This window comes from Macrotis lagotis, chromosome 8 (assembly GCF_037893015.1).
Source record: "Macrotis lagotis isolate mMagLag1 chromosome 8, bilby.v1.9.chrom.fasta, whole genome shotgun sequence".
In the NCBI taxonomy this organism is placed as follows: Eukaryota; Metazoa; Chordata; class Mammalia; order Peramelemorphia; family Peramelidae; genus Macrotis; species Macrotis lagotis.
Window position 1 is genome coordinate 33,453,210 of NC_133665.1, and position 14,305 is coordinate 33,467,514.

Sequence of the window (14,305 nt, forward strand, 5' to 3'; positions counted from 1 at the left end):
CTAGAACAGTGTTGATAATAAAAAGATTCTCTTTTTGTTTCTTGGAAAGTTTGGGTCATTTGAAGACCTTGACCATTTCCCATTCTTTTCCTCCTAGTCAATTTTAGACCCTTCTCATTTTCAGTGCCTATCATTGGGAAGGTAGATAAGTTCTATTTATCCAGCCACATATCATAATATGGTTTTACTTGTTTGGATAGATAAACCAGTTTTGAGGGATTATGAATATCTTACAAGCTGTTCTACAATAAATGTTCTCAACTTCCTGGGATCCGTGGACAATGAACAGAGTATGAAAGCTCTATGAAATTGAATGAGAAAAAAATTACCTTTATTTTCACTATCTTAACTAAAACTTAATATCTTTAATTATGAATTTAAATATATATGAACATATGTATTCTGAGAAATTTAGTATTGTCTTCAGTTATGACCTTTAAAAAAAATTTGAAAAACGGTTCATAGTCTTATCAGGCTACCAAAGAGATCTATGAAACACAGAAATATTAAGGACTGTTACATAGTGATTCTGGAACTGAATGCACAGGAATATCTAGAGGACCTCACTACCTATAAATAATCAGTCTTTAGCTTGGATTCTGCACTGGATCCACATCCATGACAATGGAAAACATTTTTGGTGATTTTATGTCTCCTTTTTTTGTGACTCCCTTGATAATGACAAAGGGCTTGTCAAACAAGGTTTATGGTTGTTGAATCTTGCATCTCTGTATGCATGGGAGTCGTTTTGTTGGATGAGACCCTTTAAGTTGCAGCCTGTTTTGAATTGCATACTTGTTTATTTTCTATTGACAAACATTTAGCTTAGTGTGATCTTGTTTACCATCCATCTTTCTGAAAATTGTGTGATGGCAAAAATGTGCTCTGAAATATCATTTGGAAAAACTAGGATGTGCCCTTTTAATGCCCTTTAATATGTATGTACATTATATTCTAAGTAAAAACATGGATGGAAATGTGTGAAGTGTACTGAAATGTACCATTTACACCTTCTATATATGCACACCTGGAACTATACTAGCATCCAAATGTGGTGGGCTATTACAGATCGAACAGTTAACTTCATTTGCACTGTGCCCTTACCTCCTGAACCTCACTGGCTACTTTAGTGAGTTCTGTTATTCATTATTTTCAATTAGTATTTATCACTAAATCTTGGTATTATAATAATACAATATTCAGTTTCAGTTAATATCTGGAGTTACAAGCAATTCTATTTGTTTTGATCTTGATCAGCTTTAGCTTCTGGACTCTTTTTTCCTCTTGTGTATAATTTAACATAATACCTCTTAATTCCATTTGAGATGATTGCTTGAAATTTTTGTTAAGGAGGAAATAATGTTTATGGGAACCACATAAATAATTTGTGTTTTCCAGGAGCCATAATGGGTCAAAGTTACAAAGAGGCAAATTTAGGTTTGATACCAGGAAAAATTTTCTAGCAATTATGTAACTTCAAGAAATGAAATGTGGGATGTCTTGGGAAGTGATGGATTCTTCCTTCTTAGAGTTCTTCAGATAGAGTGTGGATAAGTTATAATGAGGGATTCATCTAGGACGTGGATCTGACTAGATAGCTGATCTAAGTTCCTCTGATTTCCCTGTTCTGAAAGGTTTATAAGCACACAATTCTTTTTTTTTTAAAAAACTAAATTCTTTTAGAAACTCTTGTTCTCTCTTTTTTAATGGAAGAAAAAAATAGGTCAACTATATGGACAGTTGAGGTACCAATCAATGATTTACAGAATCCCTCTTTACCCTAAAAGAAATTTAAAGTAGAAAAATACTCAAGTCTATTGTTGGTGTCTTTGTTGTTGGTTGTGACTGTGGCCTTTGCTATGTGTAGTTAGTTCTCCAATACTGGTAAGTCTTTCTATGACTGAACTTCATGTGTTACAGTAGAACTACGATTTAGTAAACACCTGCTTTTTTCTCTGTACACAGAACACAGTTTGCTCTTATTAACAGTAGCTGTTTCTACTAGGGGAAAAAATAAACTGCTTCTTAGGAACGCATTCTTGTTTTCCAGTCCACTGCTGTTGCCAGAATTCCCATTGGGGGAAGATCTGCTCACTGTTACTTCACCTTCTGCTGTATACCTAATAAATGAAAGGCCCCTTGCTTCTAACCAGTTTTATTCCATTTCTGTTTTTAAGTCTAAGAAGCCTGGTAGAATTCACCCTTTTCAGAATCTAATCCAGTTTCCAGCAATACGAGTGACCCTGGCCCATTGCCACTTGACCCTGAAAGCTACAGGGAGTGTCATTTCTCTGAGGCTGCATTGTCACCAATTAGTTGGTCTTGGCACTACCCACATTCTAGGAGCAGTACAGTAAATTATTCTATCTCTTGGTAGTTTGCCACATTCTTGTCCAAATGTCTTTCAATAACCCCCTTCTTCTGATTTTTTATTTTTGTTTTTAGTGGGGTTTTTTTTGCCAGGCAAATGGGGTTAAATGGCTTGCCCAAGGCCACACGGCTAGGTAATTATTAAGTGTCTGAGACCGGATTTGAACCCAGGTACTGTTGACTCCAGGGCTGGGGCTTTATCCACTGCGCCACCTAGCCGCCCCTGATTTTTTATTTTTTTGGCCTTCTATGTGTCCCCAACTGGCTCTTCCCTTCTACCATATGGCTGCCATTTTGAAAACTTTTCTATTCCTACCCACCTAACCTTCAGATTGTGTTTTTTCACAGTCTGGTTTTTCCTTACCCCCTCTTATTACCTTTCCTGTCTTCATCATCTACATATTTATTCATACAACTCTGAGGGTATGCCAAGCAACTTTTAGTGAAGTATTCATACTTTTCCTTTTTCTGTTCTTCTTTTAGCTATTCTTTTCTCTTTTTTTTTTTGCAAGGCAATGGGGTTAAGTGGCTTGCCCAAGGCCACACCTAGGTAATTATTAAATATCTGAAGCTGAATTTGAACTCAGGTCTTCCTGACTCCAGGGCCAGTGCTCTAATCCACTACACCACCTAGCTAATAACCCATAGCTATTATTTTTATCTAATATTCAAACCTATAGTTATGCTGAATTCCTTTTAGACAGGGAAATGGATTTTTTTTCTATTAGTAAACAGCCTTCTTTTTCTTCAGGTGTTCTTCGTCTTATATCTAATTAATTAAACACACAAATACTTTTGATCTGCATCAAATCAGTAATACCTTTGCTCGCTGCTGTCAGTATTATTAACAATGTTGAGTAACTAGTGTCAGTTCCTCTAGCTCTCCTGTTTCCTTTTTCCTTCTCCTGGCCCCCTCCTGCACGCCACTTAGTCCTCTCGAGTTCCTGTCCCATCATTTAGACAACACCAATCAGTTACATTGTTCTGACTTAGAGCTCATTTGATTAGACTTTCCAGCACAGCAGGCAGTTTTCAAGCTTCCTTTGAGGCCCCCTGTGACTAATGTATTAACATTCATGTGGGTTTCCCTCGGGACAGAGGAGTGCTTACTTCTGGCAGTCACTCATTGCACTGTGAAGTTGCAGTATTATGATCATAGACCTCCTCTACAGTTTAAAGCATGTGACACCTGGAAGATGAGTGGGAGTTATCCAGAGATGTGCATTAAAAACCTTCTCCCATTTGTGCCTTACAGGCCTCTTTTAATCTGGAACATCTGACTCACAGAGAATCAGGGTTCAAATTCAAACACAGTCAATTTAACTCCTCTTTAAAGTTTGAACTGTTTGAAGATGAACTGTCCAAAATACTGCTGAAACTTTGATATGACTATCCAAACGTGGTGGTGCCCACCACACTTTGGGGAAGACAGGGAGAAATGAAGGACCACAAATGCTTTTGATAGAGAAAGCACAGAACATTCCTTTTCCACCAGTTAACAGTTTTTCTTACCAAATAAATTTAAATACACCTAATTTTGTGAAAATGACTTGATGGTTGTCCATTTCCTCCTGAATTTTGTTTGTTCCTATTGCTAAAATATAATATCTAGTTCCTATAAACTATTGCTGTAGGAAAAAAAATTAGTATGATCTTTTACAAACCAAAGCTTGTTTCATGTAGCCCAGATCTTTCAACTGTGGGAAGACTACTATGACATATGCTGGAGCATCTTGCGAAAATGTGATATTACTGAGAAAACTTCAGAGTACCTTCAAGACAATGCCTTAAGTTCTCTGGCATAATGTGGTAGAATTTGTGCTGCATCTTTTTTTTATATTTGTTTTTCAGACCATCATTGTAATTCTCATTACACATAAATTATTCAGATAAAAAGTAAGACCAAGGATTCAAGCCAGATTGCCCATTTAGTGTCAGTTACTGGTTTCAGTTTGCCAAGAGATAACTTACAAATGTAATAGGTTTACTTTGACTTTCCAAATATTTTTAAAGGTACATTGGATTTTTCTTAGAAAATGATGGCATGTATTTAACTTTAAGCTAAAGAAAGGTTAGGTTTCAGTGCTTGTTGGCATAGTTTCTGCTGATTCTCAATCAGTTGTACCTCATAACCATCTTCTTTCCATTCCTTCTGCCATTTCTCTGATTCAGGTCCATGCTACCTCTCAGGACAATTATAATTGTTGATGAAGTTGTGGATGGACCCAACCATTTTAGAAAATCAATTTGGAATTATTTACAAAAGTTATTCAGTAGGACATGCCCTATGAACCATCTATAACTTTATTAGACCTATATTCCAAAGAGATCAAATGAGAAGGAAAAGACCTTCTAATATACAAAATGTATAGTTGTGCTTTTTTGGGGGTAGCGAAGAACTAGAAACTAAAGGGATGCCCATCAATTAGAGAATGGCTGATCAGACTGTAATAAAAGTATGTTGGAATAATATTGTGCTTTCAGAAGTGAGGAAGTAAATGATTTCAGAGACACATGTGGAAGGACTTAGATGAACTGATGAAGAATGAAATGAGTAGAACCAGGAAAACAATTTGTACAACACTGTCAAAGCACGTAGCTTTCAACAGTAAAGAATTCTGATCAGTGCAGTGCTTCTTGATTCCAGAGGACCAGTGATAAAGTATGCTACCTACCTCCTCAAAGACAGAGGATAGATTCACATGCAGAGTGAGACATTCTTTATGATCTGCCAACTTAGCTCCCCGCCTTCAATTCCTCCTTTATGTAAATGACCAGATTTATTTTCCTAATGCAAGTTACCTGATCACGACTTTTCACTATTCTAAAGCTATCAAGGGTTTCAACATATTGGTTACTAAAGGAGGTCTAAACTTCTTTTCTTGATTTTTAAAGCTCTCCAGAGGCCAATTAATTGTTCCACTTATTTTTCACTGTGACATTAAATAGAACTTTTACACAGACATGACACATTTCATTTTTTTTGATCCCTGTACACTTGAAACAGTCTTTCCCTTAACACAACCATTGAAATCTTATCTCCTTCATTAGGACCTAGCTCAAATGCTGATTACACAGAATTATAGAATCAAATTTGGAGTAATTTCAGAGGCTTTCTTGACCATCCCATAGGAATCCTACTTCAATAGATTCTTCAGTAACTTACCTTTTCTTAAAAGTTTTAATGAGGGAGAATCCAGTACTTCCCAAGTAGAGAATATTAGGGTAGTTGGAATTGTTTTGCTTTTAATTAATAAAAGGAAGAAGTTCCTAACAATCAGGCTTCTCCAAAATTATAATGTACTGCCTTGGGAAATAGTAGGTTCTTTAATCAGTAGAAATCCACAAATCTAGAGATTGGTGAGTCAGTTATTGTTATTTTGCTTCTGCCTTTTTGTTTATTCTATCACTTCCTCCCTGCCCACCCCTATGTCTTTGAATTTTTTAAATTTGTTTTTCTTTATGGCGAAGTTTAGTCATTCTCCAACTATTGGGTACATAGAATGTTTCCAACTTTTTCTTTCACATGTTGTTAAAAATATTTTTAATCCATTTTTTAGCTTTGTTGAATTTAAATCTAATAATGAATAAAAGTATGAATGATTTTAAAATGTAAGTCATTGTCTACAATGATTGACCAGTTCATAGTTTTACCAATAGTGAAATAGCTGTTTCCTCTCAGCCCTTTCAACAATGAATTTTTTAATCTTTGCCATTTTAACAATGCTAGATAATATCTAATTTTTTTATTAGCTTTCTCTGATTATTAGCAATTTTGAACAATAAAATTTAGATGATTGATAGTACTTGTTTTTAAAAACTCACATTCTTTTTTTAATGGCTAACCTTTGTGAATTTTTTTTATTCTTCAAAATTTGTGTTAATTTCTATAGATTTTAAGTGTTGACTTTTTTCAGATATATTTATTGGAATTTTTTGACTTTATCTTGTTTTTACTGTGTTGATTTATTTATTCCTATTTTATCAGTTATTTTCTTTCTTCTCATATCTATAATACATTTTTGAAACTGAAACCTTTTTTCTCTAACTTTTCTTTTTTCTAGGCCAAATGACTTTATATTTGGAGTTAATATTTCAGTAATTATATTGAGGTAGTTTATCCATTTGGAATTCATTATGATATATAATAGAAGGCAATGTCCTGAACCTAATTTTCTCAGACATTTTTATTAAATAGTGTCTTCCACAAAAGGTTTATTCTTGGATTTATCAAATGTTATACTACTAATATTGTTTGCTTCTAAATCTTTTGTATCTAGTCTGTTCCACTAATCATTCTTTTTTAAATCTGGTACCAGATGGTTTTGATTAATTACCATTTTATACTTTGAAATATGGTCATGCTGTACCTGCTTTCTTTTAAAAAAATTACTTTATCCTGAGATTCTTGACATTTTGACTTAACCATATAAATTATTACTACTGTCTCTTGAGTCAAAAATTTATTTTCTAAGAGTACTGACCATTAAATAATTTTTTTAAAAAAGATAATACTTAGTTATCTTTTTAGCTAGGTTCATACATAAACTTTTTAAATTTAGTTCCTTGCATAGTAATTTTTCCATAATTTCTGTAATTCCAGTTTTTAATTCATGTTATTTGTGTTCTGAGTTAATTCCCAGATATGGAATGAATGAATGAAAAAAAGTATTTATTGAACATTAAAATCCACTTTGGCCATAATGTGTATTTTTAGACCCATTGCTATGGTTTCTGCCAATATTTTTATTTAGATTTTTAAAATTGTATCAATATCAGTAATATTGGTCTTTAGATATTTATTTACTTTGTCCTTAAAGACAACGGTTCTGAGGTGGAGTGGTTATTTCTCTCTAGGGTTCCTATAATTTCTCTTTTAGCAACTTAATTCCTTCTTGTTAGAATCAGGTTTAGAAAAGGAGTTTGTTCTTCATTTCCTCTTTTTAAAAGAAATTATTTGTATCAAAGAAAATCAAGAATTTATTAGGTGCTTTTACTAGGGAAAATTAAAAAAAATGCCTAGTCATTTAAAATTAAAATACACCATTATGGTCCTGCTAAGTTTGTGATTTGTTTTCCAAATTCCTCATCTGTTTCATTCTTCTGGGCCAGTGGTCTAAGGGAGGCCTATTTCAGTATTGTCTTGGTCCTCTAGTTAGTTCCAAGTATTCCATATTCATCTCTATGTAGGTAATTATCATTTCTACATACAACAACTGCATAACACCAGTATTTCAGACAGCTTGCTGATCATCTTTGCCTACATATCACAGACATCACAAACTCAGCTTATCTAAAACTAAATCCATTATTTTTTTCCTAACTCAACCGCCCTCTTCTAAATTAGCCTATTTCCTATCAATAGCATCAGTATTCTTTGTTATCCCTATCATTTGCCAAATCTTCACTCTCACTAACCAAACCCCCTCCCTCAACTGTCTACATCCCTACCAATATTTTTCTTTTTAAAATCAGTAATACCTCTCAGCATTTCTCTTAACCACTTCTTGGCCTGGACTGTTGCAGTTACCCTATTGGTCTCTCTGCATCTACTTTTTCCCCTTTGTAATCTGCATTCTACACAACTGCCAAATAAATATTCTGAAATGGATGTATAAGTCTGACTGACTTTCCATTCTTGCACAAGACATTGCCATTCCCCCCATTGCCTTAGGTTAAATAATAAACTTGTTTTGGCATTTAAACAACCCTTCCCTCTCTGGCTCCAGCCTATCTGCTCAGACTCTGTGGGCATACTTCTATTCTATAGACAATCTAGTCCACCTCCTCTTTCATGTACACTGTACATTTTAAATCCCTCTTAATCATATTTGTAAGACAAGTATATTTTGACCAGCCTTATTCAGTTCACTCCATCTCTTTGCAAGAGCTGTGTTTCAAGCCGTGGCTCAGAAATAGAAACCCTGTCCTCATCCACCATCTTTTTAATTACCTTTTCCCTTTCAAAATCTGCTTTTCTCTTTAAAAGCCTCTGTTTTTCACTCAATAACAGTGAGAAAAACACCACCTGTGATCCTCAGAAGCAGAGTTTCTTACCTAGGCCATCACAATCCCCAGCAACCTGAGTATTAGTTCTCATGTTTGAAAAGGCTTAGGAGGCTTTCTCACATTTTGGATACATACTCTAAGAAGATGGGAGGTCTATTGTTAGGACAGCAAATGCCTACCTTAGTACCCTTCAATGTGGAGTCATGCCAAATAGCCCGTCTTTTCTTCCTCTAAGCTAGATGACCTCTCACCTTATGGCTCCCATGTATCTTCCACCCTTCCCTTGGAGCATAAGCTGCTTCCTCCTTAGAAGATATAGTGAATCGTGATAAATAACTTCATACCTATTATTTAAAGTGTTTATTGCTCCATCTTCCTTTTCTTCCCATTTTCTCAGCCTTTTACCGTCTCTTAAGAATCACTTCTCATTTTTCATTTTTTCCCCCTTTGGATTTATCTTGAAAAATAAATCCGTTTCTATTTTTACAAGGAACATGGAAAGGGATTCTTTTAAAGATGTAGAATGCATATAGCAATTTCTGATCATATCCAAGTGACAAACGCTACACAACAATATAGATTACTGTACAGTTCCCCTTGCTTTCCATACTTCCTAGATATAAGATCTTTAATCTTTTGATCTCTATAATATACGGATCTACCCAGGTATTTCAACTGTAATTAGATATTGTTGCACTAAATAAAAATTGATAGTAGTTTTTGGTCCTGTATTTTCTTCACCAGCAGACAGTAATAGTACAAGGATACCATTATTTTTTTTTTATTAAAAAGAGATCCTTATATATAAGTTCTGTGTGAGATAGTTTTCTGTTTTCTATGATAGCTTTTTGTGTTTGTATCTTAGCACCTCTACTAGAATATAAGCTCTCTGGGGGAGCAGACATCTTTTTCTTTATATTATCCCAGCACCTAACAGCACAATTTATGCAGATATGTGCAGTTGACATTAAAAAGTGTTACTGAATAGCTGAATTGTGTATTTGTACAGTTTAAAAATGTACATCCTTGTTTGCATTTGTTTCTGAAATTTGAGTTTTACCCTTTCAAAAAGACAGCTGTTGCATGTGATAAGTGCAAAAGATTTCAAAAGAAGAGCATAGCTTAGTTCAGAACAAGAGAAAGTAGAAAAAAGATCATTTTTATTTGTTCTAGTGTTTAAAGGGGTTAAACCATATAACTTAAAATGATATCATGGACTCTTACATTTGGAGTTGAAAGATAAATTTGAAGAGATAAAATGTTTCTGTTTTCAGCTGGGATAATAATGAAGCAGGGTAGCTACTTTCTTAGGAAAGTCTAGCTCTTGAAAGAAACTGGAAAAAATTTGTCGTAATGGAAAATCTAACTCATACTAAAATCTCAATGACTAGTTAATTACCAGAGAAGCAGTGTGGTATAGGGAAAGAACCTTGGCTTTAGAAAAGGTCTGCATTGTGTCCAGCCTTGGTAGTTCTTAGCTCTGCAAGTCACAACTCCTAACTGATGAAATCAATTTCCTCATCTGTTTAATGGGGGAAATGATCGTCTCTGCTCCCTCCCTTCACAGAGATTTTGTGAAGATCAAATGAGATAATATCTGTTATGCTTTTTGTAAACTTAAAGTACCACATAAATGTCAGTTATTATTACTGTTTTTTCAAATGAGATAATGTACTTTAAGTACTTTGTAAACATTAAGCCACCATATAAATGTCTTCTTTTATTATTATTAATATGGAGAACAAGGCTTCTAGATAGTATAATATTTAGCTTCTTTCTGGAATGAAAAGAATAAGGAGACTGGACGAGGGATAAAAGAATCCTTGGGTAATAATAATTATGGAGTAATAATAATCATAATCATAAGCATGGAATCACAAAATGTCTGAACCAGTAAGAGGTCATTACATTTATCCACCTGGTTTTATGCATGAGGAAACTGGTTCCCTTGAGAAGTTGTGGCTTGGCCTCAGGATACACAGCTTGGTAAAGCAGCATCCACATATCTTCTGACTTAAAAATTAAAGCATAACAAAACTCTCCAATGCTCTTTCCTCTAAAGAATGATTGGACAGTGCCACTCTTATGTAAGTGGGAGTGGAGTTAGGGTGGAGATGAGGGCCAGTCAATAATGCATAAGGTATCCAAGCCATGTTTCAAGTGAATAATTTTGACACATAATACATTTGGGACTTTCCCTTGTCACAGGAGAAAGGGTTGTTGGGTGGAGGGGAAGGAGTTATTGAAATGAGTGGGAAAAATTGGCCTATAAATGGAAGAAAAAACAATCATAGTGAATGTAGTCTTGGGTAGAAGGAAAAATCTTGTTCCATAAAGCTAAGTAAGTACTTTGCCTGTTGAAAGGAAAGACCCCATTGGCAGGCAAATGCTACTGAATGAAGGGAAGAAAGAATGTGCTCTACTCAGCATAGAAAGGCATATGACAGAGGGACATTATAGGGATGAAGGCTTGGTGTTACATTATGGAGATGTAGCTTAGTGTTAAACATAGAGCTGAATAACTCAAGACAAACAGGGAATGGATTATTTTGAGAAGCTTTGTTTTTTAAATTTTTTAACATAAGAATACAATGTATCATCAGAATAATTTTAAGTTCAGAGGGTTTTTTTTTTTTCATTAAAGCATAGGAACTAACCATTTCAACTTGTAGGAAATTACAGGTAACACTAAAGTGGAATGATTTCTGTGTTCCTTTGAAAGCTCTTTCAATATTTTATCATGGAAATGGGGAGGGAAGAACCTTTTATGGAATTGTATGGGCAGCTTTTTACTTAGAAATATATTCAAGAAGGAAAAACATTTTAGGGTAGTTAGAAGGATGGTTATTCAGTTTTTCGAGAGAAAAAAAGTAATATAAAAGATTCTTCTATAAGACGATAAAATTCAAGATTTGAGAAAGACCCTTTTTATAAATTGCTTTATATTTCTAAAACATATACCAGGCCAATGCCTGGTACTAGTGTTAATAAATGTGTTATTAACTGATTGATTAACTGTTTTGTGCAATAGAGGAAATATTAGATTTGGAACCAGCATTCAAAAATCTATCTCTGCCACTTACTTGCTTTGTAATCATGTGGAAACCATTTAACATCTCTGGCCTCATTTTCCTCTCCAATTCAAAGAAGGGGTTGGACCAGAAGACAGACCTGTAAGATCCTTTCTAGTTCTAAATCTGTGACCGCTGTGATAGCAGTCTGCACTTGGAGTCATATTCGAATCTTGCCTCAGACACTTTACTGGGTGTGTGACTCTGGCAAGTCATTTAACCTCTTTCTGCTTCAGTTTCTTTATCTGTAAAATGGGAATGATAATAGTACCTACAACTCAGGGTTATGATAGGGATCAAGTAAGATTGTATGTGTGCACATACAAATACTTATACCATAATCATATATTTATGTATGTATTACATCTGTTTTATGGGTTTTTAAAAAAAAACCCTTTTCAAAATTTAAAGTTGTTAGCTTTCAGTATCATCATTTGATCCTTATACAACCTGGAAATCCATTTTGCATATCAAGAAAGCTACCATCTTTTTTTTTAAACCAGAAAGTGGGATAAATGACTTGGCACAGAGAAAGTTAGTAGCAGCCTGAGATTAGAATTTAGGACTCTTTGCCCCTTATTTGTAATCCAGTATTCTTAGCATCACACCATAGTTCTTCCTGCTACTACCTTATCATTGGCTTCTCTTATGATTAAAAATGGAAAGTTTAACTTTGGAAGTACTAAATTTGTTTGGCAAATTTCAGGTATGCAGAACAAGTAGTGTTAGGTCTTCTGCGATTTGAGATTACAACTATGATAAATGTGTCAAACTGAGCCTTTTTTGTTTGTTTTTCATTTGAGGTTAAGGGCAGGTAAAGAAAATAGAAGAAAATATTAGTCTACTCTTACGTTGCCAATAATAGCCCCTTCTGTGTCTGCCTAGTAACTTCTTGATACAGGACTCCTTACTCTTCTGTCTTCCTCACACTGGTCTCTAGAGAGCTCAGGGAATGGTTACTAAGGATTCCAACACAGATTTTTAGGAATGACAGATGTCTTATCTTTTGAACCACAGGAATTCTATTTGTGTCTCTTATTTTTGAACCAAAGATTTAACAAAATGATCTTTGTAATGAACAGACAGTGGGTATGTTAGCTTTTATAGTTTGTTTGTAGTTATACCTTAAATATTTGCCAAGGGCAATAGTATTTAGTCAGAGTATATAATTTGAAAGTTTTGTGTTATTTAAAAATATATATACAAACACATGGAAACATGGAAAATAATTGTTTAATCTTATTTCATCAAGGCATAACTCAGTATGGTGACCTTCCTGAAACTGATAAGTTTTTTTTTTTGCTATTTAGATTAGTTTTATTATGTTATGATTTAATTCTTCAACTTGAATTGATGTCAAGTGGTGGGGGGACAAGTCTAATAACATAAAGGACCTATTCATAGCATGTCTTTCTCAAGTTAGTACTCTGACTTAGTGACAGATTTCTTTATGATGAATTTTTTTTCTCTATTCTTTTATGTTCCTTTTACCCAATACCTCCTCTTCTCCTATGCCTGTCCCTCCCCAAAAGCGCATACTCCTTTCACGTTACTGCAGATGGTCAGATGCAGCCTGTCCCTTTCCCCCCCGATGCCCTCATTGGACCTGGAATCCCTCGACATGCTCGTCAGATCAACACCCTTAATCATGGAGAAGTAGTATGCGCAGTTACTATCAGCAATCCCACGAGACACGTGTACACTGGTGGGAAGGGATGCGTCAAAGTCTGGGACATCAGCCAACCTGGCAATAAGAGTCCAGTCTCTCAGCTGGACTGTCTGGTAAGTGAGCAGGAACTTAAGCACAAGGGTAATTTCTCCTTGGAGACTCAATAAGGAAATAGCTGTCCTGGCTTGGATTTTATTCATATTATGAGGAAATAGAGGCCAGTTCTGTTTCCTTTCCTGTGCTTTGTATTTAGCTTGACTTTTTTTTTCCCCTCCTTAGATTTAAAGGCTTTATTTATTACTACTGTGGTTGATATAATCAAATTCTAGTGCTGGTATGACTTCCCCCCCCCCCCCCCCCCCAGTAATTCACATTTATTTGAATTCTTATTATAAGAGAGTTTCCCTTTCAGTGAATTGGAGCATAGCTAGAAATGCACTGGGAATTCTTTTCAACTTTATTTTTGTTTAACTTTTGCATAAAAAAATTGAACCACAAAACAGTATAAAAAGCATTCTGAAAAATTGACAGCCTCTGGAAAGACTTTAGGAATACATGAATAGTCTTCTGATAAGGGAAAGACTGATAGGTACTAATTATAACAGTTCTTAAGTATCTCAGTTAAAAAAATAATAGATATAAAGATTCTTTAAGAGTCTCATTTAAGAAAGCTGGGTAAAATATTAGTTCCAGAAGATAAGTGATGAAATTAACATACTATCTTCTGGTAGAGATGTGGTGGACTATGGATAAGGAGTGTTGAATATGCTTTCTATTGAGATGATGAGTTAATGGGGAGTTTTTTTTGGACTTATTTTCTTTGTTAGTCCATAATAGAAAATTGCTGTCCAAAAAGGCATAAAATGCTTTAAAACTGTGGTTTTTAAAAAGATAAGAAAGTCAGTGAGGTTATCTCTCAGATTAGGTCTGTCATTTTGTAAATATCATGTGCAGAGAAAAGAAAGAACATGTTTTGTACTGTAGCTATAATTCTCATATTTATAGGCTACAATGCCACAAGAACATGTTTTGTACTGTAGCTATAATTCTCATATTTATAGACTACAATGCTACAAGAGTCTTCTGCTGTTTAGATGGTGCCTGCATTTACTCTCCTATCAGAGATAAGCCCCTGTGAGATACACACAGCCTTCTAGGGAATATGAGTTGGAGAAGTTGCTAGGAA

At 34.7% G+C, this 14,305-nt stretch overlaps 1 protein-coding gene across 8 annotated transcripts in view; it reads left to right on the forward strand.

Annotated features, from left to right (window-relative positions):
• The window catches only part of TLE1 (TLE family member 1, transcriptional corepressor), a 119,569-nt gene that overhangs the window by 91,008 nt on the left and 14,256 nt on the right, over positions 1-14,305 (forward strand). For all 8 annotated transcript variants that reach the window (XM_074196683.1, XM_074196678.1, XM_074196685.1 and 5 more), the window contains one exon: positions 12,983-13,232. In XM_074196683.1, coding sequence (XP_074052784.1) covers positions 12,983-13,232 — 250 coding nt within the window. The remainder of the gene's footprint in view (positions 1-12,982; positions 13,233-14,305) is intronic.